Source organism: Diabrotica virgifera, chromosome 3, assembly GCF_917563875.1.
Source record: "Diabrotica virgifera virgifera chromosome 3, PGI_DIABVI_V3a".
Taxonomy (NCBI): domain Eukaryota; kingdom Metazoa; phylum Arthropoda; class Insecta; order Coleoptera; family Chrysomelidae; genus Diabrotica; species Diabrotica virgifera.
Window position 1 is genome coordinate 208,667,823 of NC_065445.1, and position 18,122 is coordinate 208,685,944.

General features: G+C 33.7%; 1 protein-coding gene across 2 annotated transcripts in view; it reads left to right on the forward strand.

The window, feature by feature from the left end:
• LOC126881523 (aldehyde dehydrogenase, dimeric NADP-preferring) overlaps nucleotides 1-18,122 on the forward strand; it is a 103,037-nt gene that overhangs the window by 4,682 nt on the left and 80,233 nt on the right. The window contains exon 1 of one of the 2 annotated variants that reach the window (XM_050645835.1): nucleotides 12,592-13,183. The exons of the other annotated variant lie outside the window; for it this stretch is intronic. Within the exon in view, the coding sequence (XP_050501792.1) occupies nucleotides 12,799-13,183 (385 nt within the window). The 5' untranslated portion in view covers nucleotides 12,592-12,798. Of the gene's footprint in view, nucleotides 1-12,591; nucleotides 13,184-18,122 lie in introns of those variants that run through there. 2 annotated transcript variants of the gene reach the window in all.

The following is an 18,122-nucleotide window of genomic DNA, read 5'->3' on the forward strand; positions in this document are numbered from 1 at the left end:
CCCAAGACCTGTGAGAATAATAATTAAAAAAAAATCACTTCAACTGTTCAAAATGATCTCAAAAGTTCACATCATCACATAAATCTATGTACATAAAGTCTCTTAGATAATGTATTGAAGACATAAAAAATTAATTCGTTAAGATGTTTTATATCTTTTTGTATAAAACGGCACCTTATATGAAAATAAGCAAGACAGATTTTTCACTTCAAAATCGCTTCAAATGTTCAAAATGATCTCAAAAGTTCACATCCTCACGTTATTTTATGTACATAAGTCTATTAGACAATGTATTAAAGACATAAAACATTAATGTGTTAAGATGGTTTATTAGTCGAGGAAATGAAGCTGAAAAAATGGCAAAACCTCGCAATTTTTTCGTCCAGTATCGATTTGTACAAAAATTTGGGATTAGGCTCATTACACCCTCTAGTTCATTTTCTATATTGAGCCGTTGTACACTTTTGGTTTTGTAAGGGTGAAAACTACCCCTAGTTGTAAAAAATTATAAAATAACATTTTAAACTTTAATATTGTCAACATTTGGTTCTTATTAGTTACATAATGAATGTTTTATGCTTTAAGATATACTATCATAATATTTCAACCCTTAAAACTACCCTTGTTGGAGCTATATAAAAAATTTACTTATCCTAAAAGAATAATTTCGGCTTGCATCGATTTACATAAAAATTTGGAATTAGGATCATCTCACCCTGTATTTCATATTCTATATCATGTTTAATGGCGTTGATTATTTTTAGGGATGTAAACAACCACTTATTGTCAAAAATTATATAAAAACATTGTATACTTTAATATTGGTAAAAGTTGGTTTTGATTGGTTAAATAATGATTGTTTGATACTTTAGGATATAATATCATAATATTTCAACCCTTAAAAACCACCCTTAATAACATTACAGTTTTTATAAGTAGATATTTTAATAGGTCTATACAGAAAAAAAAGTAGAATTAAAGAATTACAAAAACATTTATTTACACAAAAATACGAATTTACAAATATGTACAAATACAAATACAAATAGTTTTTTAGTCATCTTCCAGTATACGAAACGGTTCTGTGGTATTATACATATATTGAAAATTATCCATAAGCGGACTATCCGAATTTTTCGAAAAAAAAAATCGTTTTATAAACATAGCTCCTTCATTTTTGGCGGTGAAAAGATTTTTCAACAATGCCTTTGTAGGATTCTTGAAGAGTTATAAGACTATGTAAACTAAATTCCGTAAGATCCCTCAGTTTTTAATTAGGGTGGGTTTAAAAGGCGCGAATAAGGGGGTGTTTGCTCGTAAATAGAGGTTTTAAACAGCTATATCTCGCTAACTGTGCACTGTCATGAAAATCTATGCACAAGGGAATTTTAGTTATTAAAGAAGCTACAATTTGGTATTCTATCAGTTTTCGTATCTCCAGTATTTTCGGAGATATTTTGAAGTAAAAGGTAAAAAATGGGAAATTCCAAAAAATTAATTTTCCTTTAAACTCCAATTTTTCTTAAATTAGACCTTTTAAATAGGTCAGCCTTCTTGGGTGTATTTATAATACAAATATAAAAGGAATTGCAGAAAGGTGAAGACCAATTTTTAATCAGGAGGGTAGTTAGGGGGTTATTTTTACTCATTTTTTCATAGAGAAAAGCAGGTACCGACCTTTTTTTTTGATCATAAGTCACTTACTTTTCAGACTAGAAACTTTTTATTATTTTTTTTGAAAGGCCTAACTATATACTTGAAAAAATATTATTTAAGTTTTCCTCGAAAAATGCAAAGTTTTTCCGTTATTTTACTTTGAATATTTCAAATTATGCATTTGACGAAAAAAGCTAACTTTTAACATGCCGTATCTCGGTTTGTATTGGTCTTAGCGATATTACAGAAAAATAATTTAGTTTGTGTTACTAAAAGATACAATTTTGATATTTACAGTTTTTTTGATTAAATACATATTTTTCGAGGTATTCTCAAAAAACCCTCTAAAAAAGTCGATTTTTTCATCGAAAAACTGTTAGTTTCAAGCGCGAATAACTCGAAAAATATTAGTTTTACGAAGAAAATGTAAAAAACATTTTTTTCTTATAATCGCTTTTTACATCGATTTACATAGTTAAAATGTAATAAAAAATTCCCGCTCCCGAGATGGGGTGGCAACCACCCCCAAGGTTTTAGCGTACAGCTGCATGATATAGAAAATGATCCTTGGACTATTCCCTACCTTCTTTGAAAATTTCAAGTAAATCCATGCTGGACGAAAAAATTGCGAGCCAAAATGCTTCATTTCCTCGACTATATATCTTTTTGAATAAAAACGGCACCTTATATGAAAATAAGCAAGAAAGGATTTTGTCACCAATTAAAAGTGCAATTAAAAAATTATTACATTGACGCATTACAGTGACGTACCATTTTTTTAAATAAAATTCAGGTCATTAAGTACTCGTATACGCACCAATCATCATCAGTGGCGTTACAGCTGTTTATGAGCCAAAGCCTTCTTCAGAACATTCCTCCATTCGCCCCTGTCTCTGGCAACTCTTCTCCATGCTCTAATTCCAATAGATTTCAAATCAGTTTCTATGTTGTCTTGGTACCTAAGTCTCGGTCTTCCTCTTGCTCGTTGTCTTATCGGCCCTCTTCGGTCAAAAACTTTTCTGACTATGGCATCTTCCTCTCGCCTGATTACATGACCTATCCATCTAAGGCGTGCTACCTTAATGAATTGTACAACGTCAGGTTCTCCAAAATTTCTATACAACTCAAAGTTGTAACGCCTGCGCCACAAACCTTGTTCTTTTATGCCACCATATATATTCGTCTTTTTCGAATTCGGATTTTTCGCTCAAAACGCACCAATGATGGATATAAAATTCTTAATTGTATGTTAAATAATGCGTAATAACTTCCTCTTAAAACCTACCAAATTTCATTTGTATATCTCATCCGATTTTAGAGCAATATATTTAGACAACAGTTTGTAAGAAAAATTTTAACATCCCATATCTCAGAAACGAAGCATTTGCGGACATACGTTTATATGAGGCGTTGAGCGCAAAAGTGGCCCAAGCCCAAAATATTCAACTTGGAGAAAATCGCAAAAGAAATTTTGCTCTTTTTTTAAATGCAAATTAAAGTTTCTTAAACTTAAATTGTGTCATTTATTTTTTTATGTTTGTATGTAAAATGGTGTTAGGTATGGTAATATTACTTTTTTTTGCATGTGATTGAAAAAATAAAGATTTGATTGTGGTTTGGGCCGCTTTTGCATTTACGGTTTTGTTATAACTGATCAAAGCAATGAGGGCTTGTGATACAAAAAAAAAGGAAAATACAAGTATTTAAATTTATTTAAGGCAAATAATACTTTATTTACAATATTTTTCAATGGTCATCATCTGCTATTGCGCCCAGGTCCTGCTATTGCAGCACGTTCACTCTGCAGGAGTAGTTTATAAAATTCGTGATAGACGGGAGGAATATAATCAAGTAACGCTAGCAAATCTTTGTATTTTGCTACTTGTATCAGCCTTGGTCCTGCAAATAATCGCTGATTGAATGTGGCAAGTTCCAAAAAGTGTTTCTTGTCCCGTTTTCTCATGTTAGCTTCATAAAAAGGACCTCTTCGTTGTTGGAATATTTGAATTGAATAAATCAAGGTTTTTCCTTACTGTAGTGTAGCCACTGTATGCACAACCACTCTACTTTTTCTCCTGTTTTAGTTGTTTTACGTTGTGTTAACGCCTTTTCCGAAACTTTGCGTGGAAAAAAAAATTTTGTGGATTTCATTGCGACCACAGGAAACTTTTTCTTTTTTCGCGTGTCGGACACTACTTGCATCCAGTCACTAGAAACATAGATGTTTTTATAGTGCTTCTTGTTCTTCTCAATCAAAGTCCGAAATCTTGGTCATTCGGTAGATATGAACGTCCAGAGGCTAAGAATTTATGATCTATACTTTCTACTGTAAATTCGTTGCTTGCAACAATGTAAGTACAAAGTTTAAAGTTTCTGTTCTAAGCTCCACATTGATCACTGTACATAATCAATTTTTTCGTTTCAACATAGTTCTTTATGTAATGTGCAATGCAGGATCCTATTTCTTGCGGGGTCCACGTGAAGCAATGCTTTCATTCCCCATGTGTTTGTAAGTTAGGAATTCCGAAACAAAACGTCCACAATTGCCTTTTGTAGTAGGCAATTCCCGTAGAAATAATTGGTGTTGCTAACGTTTTCAGGTCAAATGAAATAGCTGTCAGGCCGTTGTCGAGAACAGCAGCTGCTGTGTCCTGATTCATACCTATTTGTGAGGCGTCTGCCTTTCTTTGATGTAGTTCTTGCCCTGCTTGAATAATGTGATAATATTCGTTATTTGCTATAGCGGATTTAATTTTAACGTTAAATGCATCACATTTGCGACAACTGTCTGAAATTGGAGGATCAAAGCTCAAATTGAAGTTCCGATTGAAAATGCGAAGGAATACAAACATTGAAACGTTATTTGGTACCTCAGCCTAGTATAAATTGAATAATTTTATTATGTCTAGATCGGGAGATAGGATGTCATAATATTAAAAGAATGTTTGTAGATACTCACCTGAACTTGTTTCGTTGTATTGTCTAATTGTATCACTCATAATATAGTAATTAACACAACAATTAACACTTTTTGCGGAACAAAATTCGGACTGTACCCAATCAGCTTTACGTCAAATCTGCAAATCTGCTAATGCAAAAGCGGCCCATGAGGTTTGGGCCGTTTTTGCATTTAAAATGACTTGGAATATTGAGAGTGCAAAAGTGGTTTGCACTGCCATCTCGCGGAGGGAAGCATGATTAGGGTTGGGTCGCATTTGCATTATAAACTCTGTTGTACTAGCAGGCCATTTCTGCATATAACTCATTTTTAAAAATTTTGTGGATTGGGCCACTTTTGCGCTCAACGCCTCATATAGCAAACTATCATTATTTTTTATTGCAGAATCACCTTCTGAAGTTTGTCGCACTTATTTACTAACACCCTGTATAATAAACTAAAGTGCAGAAAACGGCCCACTTTAAACTTTTGACTTGAACTATATTTTTTCAGAAACTCTTACTCGGATCACAAATAGTATATTAAGTATGGAGAACGGTAAGGGTTTTATACCGATCGAAGACAATTGTTTGGAGGAGGAGCGGAGCGACGACTCCAATTATTGTCTGAGATCGGTTACCCTTAACGTTCGACATGCTTATAACGTTTTTTTGCACGATTGATACCATTATAAATTATAAAATTAAACATTTTCGTCATATTGACTAGTTTCATTCATTTTATCAAGATAGATACTTTGGTTGTTAGGTAGTAACTAGGGTGCATAACAACAATGGAGAATTGAGTTTTTATTTAGTCAATAATTTTAAGTACAATTTTGATTATTATAAATTAAAACATGAGCGAAAGTGAATTTGAAGAAATTGAACGGGCTTGGGAAGAAGGGTGTTCCGCAATTATTCCCGAAAAATCCAAAATCCGTTATCAAAATACCTACCAAAGTTTTAAAAAATGGTGCGAAGGCAAGAATTTAAGAATCGAAGAAAAGACTCTATTGGCATATTTCGTTCAAAGACATATGCAGTTGAAAGCTCGTGGAAGCCTCTGGGCAGAATATTCAATGATTAAATCCACCGTTTTTCTTTATGATGGCATTGATATTTCCAAGTTTTCAACTTTGATCGCGTATTTGAAGAGAAAAAATGTTGGATACTACTAATGTATGCGATTCTGCAGGAGTTTATATTAGAAGTGAAACCACAGCCCAAACAAGTGGGATTTCATTAAATAATTTAACAAATTGTACCATAAGTTTCAATATTAATAAATAATTCGTTAGTTTTCTTTATTCTTTCAAAAAATAAATTAAAATTAAGAGATTTTTTAACTCGACGGTAAGAGAATTACTTACCGTCGAGTTGGAGTACTTACCGTCGAGTTTGATTACTTACCGTCGAGTTGCTAGTAAATGTCATCTACTGACGTAAAATCTGTCACGGTAAACAGTCAAAAATGATCAATCGTGCAAAAAGGGATATAATGTTTGAAAGATAATTTAAATTAATTTTTTTTTACTGCTAACACAAAAAGTGACAATTAAAAATTTAACAATTAATGCTTTAATAATGGGAGTTCTCTTGCATTAAGAACTGCTCTGTTACGATTAGGCATAGATCTAATCAAGTTCGCTATTGTTCCTTGTGGGATGTTAAGCTACTCTTCTTCTATTGTGATAATAAGCTCTGGATCGAGTTTGGGGCATGAAATGTAGCTCGAGTTCTTTGTTTTAGCTCATCCCATAAATGTTCTATGGGATTGATGTCTGGACTGCACGCTGGTCATTGCATGACCCGATAACCGACTTTGGTAATATAATCTTGCACGATTTTGAGGATACGGCCTTGCATTGTCCTGCAAAAAAATAAATTCGTCTCCAATGTAGTGAACGTAAAGTACCACATACATTGCTAACATCTCCTCCATGTATCTAGTACCCGGTAAACCTCCTCGCGCGTGAATAAGGTTACCCTACGAGAAAACAAGGTCGGTTCGTATCCCCATAGAAATTTCACTCCAGATCATGCAGGAACCACCTCCATAACGACTTCGCTCTTTAATGCAGCATTCTGCAAATTGCTCTCCTCGTCTTCGGTACACTTTCCTTCTTCGGTCGCTACCATAGAGAAATATCCTGGTCTCATCTGAGAACAGAACAGATCCCCATTGTTCCATCGTCCAGTTTAGATGATCCTGTGCAAAACGCACGCTTGCTTGACGATGAGCTGCAGTAAGTTTTTGACAAATTGCAGATACTTGAGAAGTCAGATTATTTTCCTTCAGTCTTCGTCTTAAATTTCATTTACATTTGACAAGTTTAGGGGCTGAAAGTACTCGCAGCCACTAAACTTGCCATTTGTAAACAACAGGAAAGTGAACTTGCTAGCACTTTCTTCAGCCAGTAAATATGCCAAGTGGTAAATGAAGCTTTACACTCCACTGACTAATAACTACTATTCCTCTTACTTTACGGACTTGTTTTTGCACTTTTTTCCCTGGAAGTCGTCTGTTGTGAACCGATCGTACTGCAGCCACTTGGCTTATTGTACATCTTCCACTCCTTTATGAAACCCATTCCATAATTCTGGAACCCTGTACCAGTGAAACGAAATAAGCGATGGACTACCCCAGCTAATTGAAATAATATTCGAAAATAATATTTCAATCATCCAAGATAGCCATCACTACACCCTCAGCTTATAGGTCTGGATCCCGCGTATGAAAAAAAGTTGATTAATAGCAAGCTAAAAATTTGTTAATAGCTTAAGAGTGTCTACTCGGACAAACTTTGATATATAGGAACACTGGAACAGGGGAAGTTTTAATTGTGGAACAGGTTAAAAATTTTGAACGGTCAGACCACGAAAACGGCACATGTATTTTGTCCGACAGAACAGACTTAAACTCTCCGAACAGAGATTAAACTCTCATGCGAAAATCAGACTGCTATTTATCACCAAATGGGCGTTTTAATGAGTGGAACATGTAGAATATGTCAAATGACACGAATTATGACAGGTGATAAATAGCAGTCTGATTTTTGCATGAGAGTTTAATCTCTGTTCTGAGAGTTTAAGTCTATTCTGTCGGACAAAATAAATGTGCCGTTTTCGTGGTCTGACCGTTCCAAATTTTTAACCTGTTCCACAATTAAAACTGCCCCTATTCCAGTGTTCCCATATATCAAAGTTTATCCGACTAGACACCCTTAAGCTATTAACAAATTTTCAGCTTGCTATTAATCAACTTTTTTTTCATACGCGGGATCCAGACCTATTAGCTCAGTCTCTCAAGGTGTGTGTTCGTCTTGTCCTAATCTTAGAAATGAACTCTGAAAATTTAGAATGGAAGCAAACAAAACAGTATTTTTAACTAATCATGTTTATTGTTCAATAAAGATATAATAAAAATATGACTTATTAAGTGCATTAACAAATATATTCAAATTCTTGCCAAAAACTAACAATTCTGGTTTATACTTATGGCTTTTGGTATTGATGGTAACTTCTTGATGTCGTATGGTACTGCTGTAGATTTCTTGTAGGCCTGGGCGGATCTTCGGCCCTAGGCCCCTGCAGCTGAAGATGTTGGGTGCTGTAGTCTGGATGTCATGGTCAATCGTTGTTGTATAGCCCTAGTTCCATCACCGGTGTGGATGGCTTGATGTTGGAGGCTCCCGGAGGAAGAAAGGTTTATTTTATTCCCAAAAACTATAAGATAAAAACACATAACAAACATCAAGAAGAAAAACCAAAATGTACCTTTGCCAAATAGTCCTCAGAAACTAGTAGATGGCAAGGGTAAATTAAATGGAATTTAGATGAGGAGAATAGTTAAAATTTTGATTACTAAACGTGCATACATGTAAATTAGAAAGAAATATTTAAAACAAAAAAATATCAGAAGACATGGTCTGACATTGGAGGTTAGATATAAAAAATATCAGAAAAAATGTTATAAGAAGCTAGGTATGGATGGAATATAATTACTGTAAGAAATTATTAAAAAAGCTTTATGAAAAACTCACCCCAAGAGAAGATTTGATTTGGAATAAAAATGATTTATTTTTCACATTACATGCCTTTTATAAGATTACCACCGCCATTTGGTGAATTCTTCTTCTTCTTCTTCTTCTTCAGTTTATTGGCCTCCACCTACTTGGGTATTTGGCCAGCTCATCGTTTCGGAACAAGGGAAAAATCCCTTATTCACTTACAATTTGGAGTTAGTACATTGTACAATTTGCTTCTTCTTCTTCTTCATCTTCTTCTTCTTCTTCTTTAGTTAACTAGCAATTTTGGTTGGTGTGGGACAAACATTTGGTGAATTGAAATGACAGCGAGTAGGGATGAAGTGTCACTTTCATGACAGTGCGACATAGGCAGTGGCGGGCACGTTCCGTATTGGAAAACAGATACTTTTTTTTTCTCTGATTCTGGCCTTGGTTTAGTACTAGAACCTTTAGCCACGTAATTGTATAACTTATCACTATATCAGGTGTAATGTGTAGTGTGTGTGTTGAGTAAGTGTCTTGTTACTTTGCAAAGATACGCCAATTGTATCCGAACGTCTGCGGTCCCTCCGGTTAGTACCGATCCCACAAGGACAGAAACTATTTTCATTTATTAATTTATAATAAATGAAAAAATTTCCGACCCTGGTGAGATTTGAACTCACTACCATTCGGAACTTTCGATCCAAAGGTTAGGCGCTCTTACCACTGAGGCACAGAGGGGGTTAAACAGATACTTACAGAGTACCAATGTACGGGGTATGTTCAGTATGTTGATTTAGATGCTAGATGAAAAATAGAAGATAATAAAACAATTAATAAAAGAGGACAATAAAAGAGGGTAATAAAAGAGGATAATAAAAGAGGATAATAAAAGGGGATAATCAAAGAGGGCGCCAACGAGTTTTTAACGAAGAAAACTGGTAAAACAAATAGAAGAAAATAATTACTAATGAAATATTAAAGAAAATAAAGTAAAATAATTATTTAAAAATAAAATATCAAAGATGTGACGTTTGTAACGTTACACCAGCTTATATAAGTCTAGTGGGTGGATGGAATTTTTTCTACGAGCGTGCAAAAATGTTAATTTTCGCGCACGCGTTTTGGTTTAGAAAGTTTCACTTTTCCGCACGCGTTTTACTTTTCCGCACGCGTGTAGATATTTTAATGTGGCCTTAAAATAATTATAATACATGCAATAAACTAATATTTAGATATTATTTACTATTCTATTTCAAATGTATCTTATTTTGTTTCTGTTTTAATGAAATTAACGCGACAAGTCGATGAAATAAAATAATTTTGACATAATATTCGAAAGTCAAATCGGTAGAAAATAACAGTCGTTTTGAATCATCGTCATGGAAACCAAGATCGTCGTCATGCTAACTAATTATATTGAAAGCTTGGTTATGACAACCTTGCCAAAGAATTAATTTGTGTTTGTATTTTCATATTAATTAAATGAATTGATTAAGATTTGGTCATTTTTTAAAGACTCGTAGAAAAAATATTGTTCCTAACTCTTGCAGAAACAGGGCACAAAATATCCATGATATTTATATAAATATCAAAATATCGGATATACATGATATATATCCGATATATATCCAAAATGTGATATTTATATGATATTTATGATATTTTGGAAAACATTTCAATAGTGAAACTAAATTGACCAAAATAAGACTCTAAATGTAGAATGTAACAGTATAAAAGATACATTTTTACTTTAAATAAAAAATACAAAAATATAACAGTATAAAAGATATATTTTTACTTAAATAAAAGATACAAAAATATAAACGTAATACGTATGGTAGTATGTATGTTACATTAACAGAAAACAAAATGATACGAGTATCCAAGTAACACCTAAATTAACTAAAAATATTGAAATCATTAACTTAAACCTTTTCTATAGGTACATATTTCTATTTTTCCAAAATAACTTAAAATTCTCAACATTTAAAAAACAAAATCAAAATTTAGAAAATTAATTAAGATGATGGTTCAACATCAGAAGTGTCTGAATCAAAACCAGTAAAGCACCCAAGTCTTAATTCTGCCTCTTCATTTTCCCTTCTTTCAGTTTCTTGTTCAGGCCAAATCAATTCCAAATTGTCATGTTTTTGGTATGAAGAACTGTTTAAATATTTGAATACAAGTTTAGCAGTTTTTTCAGTTCCTAAATTATTTCATAATTTTTAATGGACAAGCCCAAAGCTTGAAAAGTATCTTTCAATGCTTGCCGTTGAGGCTACTGCTGTAAGTATGTAATTGGTTAATTCGTTCGAGAAATATATTTTTATCAGGTCAAGCAGATTCAGCGATTGGAACAGACTTCCACCATAATAATGGAGATGTTTTTTTTTTTAATTTGGACCATACATTAAAGACGTAAAAGGTTTAGACTTCGAAGTTAGGGCCATTACAAACGGAACAAAATCTGCGTTGAATGAATTTAAATATTCATAAGCCTGTTATTTTCGTCCGGCAGTAACTCTTTCTCCCAAAAAGCGATGGTCCAGTAAGTATGTGCTTATGTAAAAATTAGTACGAAATAAAATACTGATATATATCATGATATATATAATATAAATATCATGATATATATCACGATATATATCGTGATATATATCAGTGGATATATATCCTCGCGCCCTGTGCAGAAAGTCTCTTTTTCGTACTCGACTGCTTGCCGAACTCCCGCTTCGCGTCGTTCGGTAAACTGCAGTCGCGTGCGGAAAAGTATGACTTTCTGCAGTTGTTAGGAAAATAACTATTGAATCACTTCGATGTCTCCGAAAAGTGTTTGCCACCTTCGATCCAATCCCTCACAGGCATGCAAGATATGGATGACTGTTTTAGATTCTCTGTTACAGAGTCTGCAGCTAAGTCTCCATGAAACAGCCCCATTGTATGCAGGTAAAATATGGCGTATCTCCAGTGACTCTATGACTCTGCGCCCAGTCAGTTATGACTCTGAGCTGATTCCTGCTGGTTTTTAGCAGTAATTCAGCCCTACTAGCACATGTCTGTTCGATATACATCTTGCCATGTGTTTGACCGGGTATGCCCTCTCAGTGTGAGTTGTGTTGGCTTCGGATCCAGGCTTTTTTTCGTTCGCGGACAGTGTTTTTGGCACTCCCACGGCCAGCTCTGGAACCAGGTATTTTGTAGCTGATGCTCTCCTGGCAAGTGCATCAGCTCTTTCGTTGCCGTATATGCCCCGACGACCTGGAACCCATACCAGTATAACACAGTTATGTTGCGCCAGTCTGTCAAGTTGTGGTGGATATTCCCACACTCGCCTGGAGTTCACCTTAGCGCTTATAAGAGCCCAAATGGCTGCTTGGATATCTGTGTTTTTGCACTTGAACGACATAAAGGTGACGATCTTAATATTGTTGACACAATAAAGCGATCATCACGAGCAATTTTAAGTCGCTTTCTACCTGTTCCAGGTCATTTACGAAAGGATCCAGTCTTCTCATAGTCTTCCGCTCCAGTGGAAGCGGAAACCGCTTCCACTATGTGTGCCGCATATATCTGACGATTTCGAGTTTTTCTAAGGATAGATTTTTTATCGGCCCCTCTTTAACGAACTCCCCTGCATTAAGAGCCAATATATGGTAGAGGTACATTTTCAGGGTACAAGGTTTCTCCCCATGTAATAATCTGACGCGCTCGAGTAACTGCAAAAATCCCCGCTTGGGCTCCCCTACCATTACTTACAATATTCTATTTTTTTCGTGTTAACGATTGCACTTTGAAAACATTATCTCTGTATAGAAAAAACTGCATATAAAATTATAAACAGTTTTAGTACTAATAATAAACTGTACTTCCGCTTTGTGACGAGTTTAATGACAGAAATGGTCTATTATTAGTATCTTAAACATTGAATTAATTTATAGATCTACGTGGTAAAAAATAGATCTCTGAAAATAATGTTCAGTTGAAACATCGGCATCGTCTATACTCAACGACTTTCGAAGTGTTATCAAATTCTTAATATTTATATTTTCGTTATCTTAGCTACCTGATAATAAAATAGCTGATAACTAATTTTCTATTTAATGTGTATAAAACTTGCGGATGAGATTATTCTGTAGTTGTGTGTGTGTTTGTACATACAGTGTAAAGTCAGTGAATTTGCTTTATAACCATGTCAGATAAGAATCCTGAACAAGTAGTGAATACTGCACGAAATGCATTCAATAGCGGAAAGACAAGATCCTTAGATTTTAGACTAAAACAGTTAAAAGCATTCATACGACTACTAGATGAAAATACTCCACAAATATGTGATGCTTTAAACAAAGACCTGAGGAAGAATAAAATTGAGGCTGTTCTTATGGAAATTGGTGTGGTGAAAAAAGACATCAATTACTTCTTGAAAAATCTTCGCGAATTAGAAAAACCCGTGAGACCCGATAAAGAAGTTGCGAATATTATGGATAGTGTCTTCATTAAACATGATCCTTATGGAGTTGTCCTTATTATGGGAGCTTGGAATTATCCAATAACATTATCGTTACAACCTGTTGCAGGTAAATTTAAATAGTAATGTTTACTAAAATAATTTTTTTTTCTAATATTAGTCCATTCTTTCACGGTTTTTGCTCTAAATTTTAAAGAACCGCTTAGATTGACATGCAATTTGGCAAACGTATAGCTTACATGTCAAAGAAAAAAAGTGATATTGTGCCGATGTGTGCTTTTGCCCTGGGGGTGACTTTCACCCCCTTTTTGGGGTGAAAAAATATATGTCCAAACTAAGTCTGGAAATGGGTAAACTGACTAATTTTAAGTAACTTTTGTTCTATAGAGCTTTTTCGCCAAGTCAACACTTTTCGAGTTATTTGCAAATGAATATGTTCATTTTTCAACAAAATAACCACTTTTTAGACGGTTTTTCGTAAATAACTCAAAAAGTAAGTACTTTGTCGAAAAAAATGTTCTTAGCAAACATATAGCCTATAAGAAAGTAAAAAAAATAGTGTACGCGTTAGGTCTCTGTATCTCGTAGAACCAGAGTTATAGCCAATGAAAAATAGATTCATATTCACCAAAGTTCAAATAGAATATTTCGACGTGAAATATCCAAAAAATTAAGCACTTTTTGGGGAAAACCTGTTATAACTTTTTTAAAGTGTTTAAAAAAAGCTTTATTTCTGTTTTTACAACAAGTTTCTAGCATTAAATTTAGGCAAGTTACGCTCAAAATAAAGTTGGTCTCTTTTGTTTTTGCAAAAAAAAAATCGGGAAGACCACCCCCTAATTAGCAACGTAAACTAAATTAATCGTAACCGCTCCACAAATTATTTTACTTATGTTGTGTTTATATTATTTGTAAGTTTCATCGATTCAAAGTGCTTATTTTTGAAAAAATTTGGTTTCAAACTAAAATTTTGAAAAACTTAAATTTTGAAAAATATGCTTTTTTCAAAATAACTTAAAAATTGTTAGAGATACCAAAAATCTCGAAAAACAAAAAAAGGCAGATTTGCTTTTCTGAATATCATGTATTTTTTGTTTTTCTGTTAGACAAAAATTGATTAAGATTTGGTGTTTCTAAATTTGCACACATTCGTGATCAGTGACTCGTTCAACCCTTTTTAACTACAGCCCTTTCAATAATAAGGACTTGGAACCGATGCAACTTACAGATCATATAAATAATATATACACGAGTCAAGAAACTTGTGAAGTCGTAACGATTAAGCTCATTTAAGATACTAATTGGAGGGGTGATTTTCTCGATTTTTTTACCAAAACCAAAAGGGACTAACTTTATTTTGAGCGTAACTTGTTTAATTTTGATGCTAGAAATTTTTTTTATAAAACGAAAATGAAGCTTTTTTTAAACACTTTAAATAAGTTGTAATGAGTTTTCCCCGAAATCTGCTTCATTTTTGGTTATTTCACGTTAAAGTATTCCATCTGGAATTTGACGAATATGAACCCATTTTTCATTAGCTATAACTCTGCTTCTACTAGGTGTAAAGACGTGATATATGCACCATTTTTTTAAATTTTTTACAGGATATATTTTTTCTCAGAATTATTTTTTGACAAAATACTTACTATTTGAGTTATTTGCGAGAAACCGTCTAAAAGCGTGGTTATTTTGTTGAAAAAATGAACATATTCACTGCCAAATAACTCGAAAAGTATTGACTTAGTGAAAAACTCTATAGAACAAAAGTTACTTAAAATTAGCCAGTTTATCCATTTCCTGACTTATTTTGGACGAATATTTTTTCACCCCCAAGAGGGGGTGAAAACCACCCCCAGGGCAATAGCACATATCGGCACAATATCACTTTTTTTCTTTGACTTGTTAGCTATGTGTATGCCAAATTTCATGTCAATCCAAGCGGTTCTTTAAAATTTAGAGGTTTTGCAATATTTTACCGTTAAAGAACGGACTATATTCGGATCTAACCTTTGTTCATACTGTACCTATTATATTTAAGAACGGTTTAGAATTAAATTTTGTGTTTATTTATATATACCTTATCCGGACAGCTTGTATATTAGTGCACCATTCATAATATCTATGTGCGAATTTTGGTATTGGTTCCGAGCTTGACATGTAACACCGTTGCCATATGCTCTATTTTTCATACTATCACATTACACAAAGTTGCATTTAAAAAATATGTAGTTTTGAAACACCAATTAAGTAAAGTTTTTTATATTGTTGTTTTCACCAATTTTGAAAAAACGTAAAAACGTTGAATTATCCACGTCCGTCTCTCCGTCCGTCCGTCTGTTTGTCTGTCTGTAAAGTCAACTCCTCCGTCATTATATCAGGTAGGATAACAAGTGAGGTGTAAAATGAAAGCTTATAATCCAAGGATGGTACTAAAGGTGAGAAATTTGACCTAGGCTGTCTGTCCGTTTGACCTAGGACTTCCGGTTTTATTATATTATTCGATTTTATTATATTTAGATTTTATTATATATTATTATTCGACGCGCCAAGAAGAGAACAAATATATACTTCCGGTCTCATGACTGTCTGGCCGTCTGTCCGTCCGTCCGCGAATACAACTCCTCCATTATAGGTCTGGATCCCGCATATGAAAAAAAAGTTGATTAATAGCAAGCTGAAAATTTGTTAATAGCTTAAGGGTGTCTAGTCGGACAAACTTTAATATATGAGAATACTGGAACAGGGGAAGTTTTAATTGTGGAAGAGGTTAAAAATTTGGAACGGTCAGACCACGAAAACGGCACACGTATTTTGTCCGACAGAACAGACTTAAACTCTTCGAACAGAGATTAAACTCTCATGCAAAAATCAGACTGCTATTTATCACCAAATGGGCGTTTTAATGAGTGGAACATGTAGAATATGTCAAATGACAGGTGATAAATAGCAGTCTGATTTTTACATGAGAGTTTAATCTCTGATCAGAGAGTTTAAGTCTGTTCTGTCGAACAAAATAATTGTGCCGTTTTCGTGGTGTGACCGTTCCAAATTTTTAACCTGTTCCACAATTAAAACTGCCCTTGTTCCAGTGTTCCTATATATCAAAGTTTATCCGACTAGACACCCTGAAGCTATTAACAAATTTTCAGCTTGCTATCAATTAACTTTTTTTTCATACGCGGGATCCAGACCTATTATTAATATTGACAGATTAATGGACGGACACACAGCCTAGGTCAAATTTCTTACCTTTAGTACCATCCTTGGATTATAAACTTTCATTTGACACCTCATTTGTCATTCTACCTGGTATGATGACGGAGGAGTTGTGTTTACGGACAGACAGACAGACGTACACGGATAATTCAAAGTTTTCACATTTTTTCAAAATTGGGTTCAATTTAAACGTTGTTGCACAATTATCCTATTATTCTTGTAGATACGTTTAACATTGATTGAAATTATGAAAGAAATAAACAAAAAAGTATGGCAACACTGTGACACACAAGCATAAGATTCAGATGTATGTTACATAGGGTGCACTAATATACAAGCTGTCCATTTATCCTAGAGCAATTTACTATTTTCCTCAGAATAAGCCACAGTTTTACGTTTTACTTTAAAATAAGGTTATTATTTAAAATCGTTATTTTTAACGATTCGTTTTCAAAGTAAAATTGTTCCCTAAGTATGCTACAGTAGTAAGCTTTTACTCAAAAAAAAAAGTAAATTGAGTTAAGAGTTAAGATGCCAGAAGAAAATAGTTTCAGACCAATATTTCTTGTCCGACTAGTAAATACGTAATACATAATATATTGTTTGGTTGTCTTTCTTCCTTAAAGAGTATGTGAGTGGATTCTAATTAAGTTGCCGTTATCTTTTTTTGTCTTAATTTAGAAATATTTGCATTATCATGACTACTTATCAAGTCTAGGAAACATAGCTTTTTCTTCTTTATGTACCGTCCCTCAATCGAAGGTTGGCTGCCTAAGTCCTGGCCTGATTTCAGTTTCTGAACTGGGTTCGTTATCTATTAGAAATTGTGTTCTTTGATTCCAGTAAAGGTTTGTTATTATTCTCAAGTTCCTTTTGTCTATGTTTTTTATCTACAGAATTTGGACTAATTTTTCAAATATAACTTGGTCAAATGCTTTTTCAAAATCAACGTAACAATCATGCGCATCCACACAGTCCCGGCGCTAGATTATAAGATTACCGCCAACAAAACTAGCATAGGCGCCCTTCGGTTTTTTTAATTGGTCTTTTGTATACCACCTGCAGAAAAAAAATGCTCATTTTGGTGCCCCACAGTGGTTCCAAATGCTGAAAACGTGGTCAGGAGGTAAAATAAAAAGTCCCTATTTAGGAATTTTCATGTTTAACCATTAACTACTATAAGTCAAAAGTAATTACATAAGTATTATAAGTGGGTCTATAAGACCCATTTCTTTATATTTATAGAGAAAACAAACAATTTTTTTTGATAATTTTTTTATTTATAATCTAAGATTACAAAATGAAGTAACATAAATGGTTTAAACACAAATTGAAGTTATTCTTTGCATTTTTTGCATACTTGAACAGAACATTATAAATATACAGGAATTTTACACTCTGCGCAAACATAGTTCGTTTCTCTGTCTTTCTTGGCCGGACAGAGATGACATCTCTTTCTTTTTCGTCTTCCATTGGCTCGAGGTGGCTCAGAAATACTTAAAAAATTAGTGCCCAGAATATCTGCCGCAATAGCTCGAATCTGTCGGGGCACATTGGAGTTATATATTATTTTTCTCTTCATGTGTGTAATATAAAAGCTTTGTGCTAATTGTTTTAGAAATTTTTCCCAACGGATAGAATTTCATTTACTTACCAACTGATATAACACTCTGGCGTTAACACCTGCAATATTTAGAACAGCAAAAGCACTGCCATTGGCCATCTTTGTGATCTTCGAGCTACATAATAATCGGCTACAAGCTTGGAGAACTACAGAATAATAATGAAGAAAATACATATTATATTAAAATAAAAATAAAAATGTATACCAT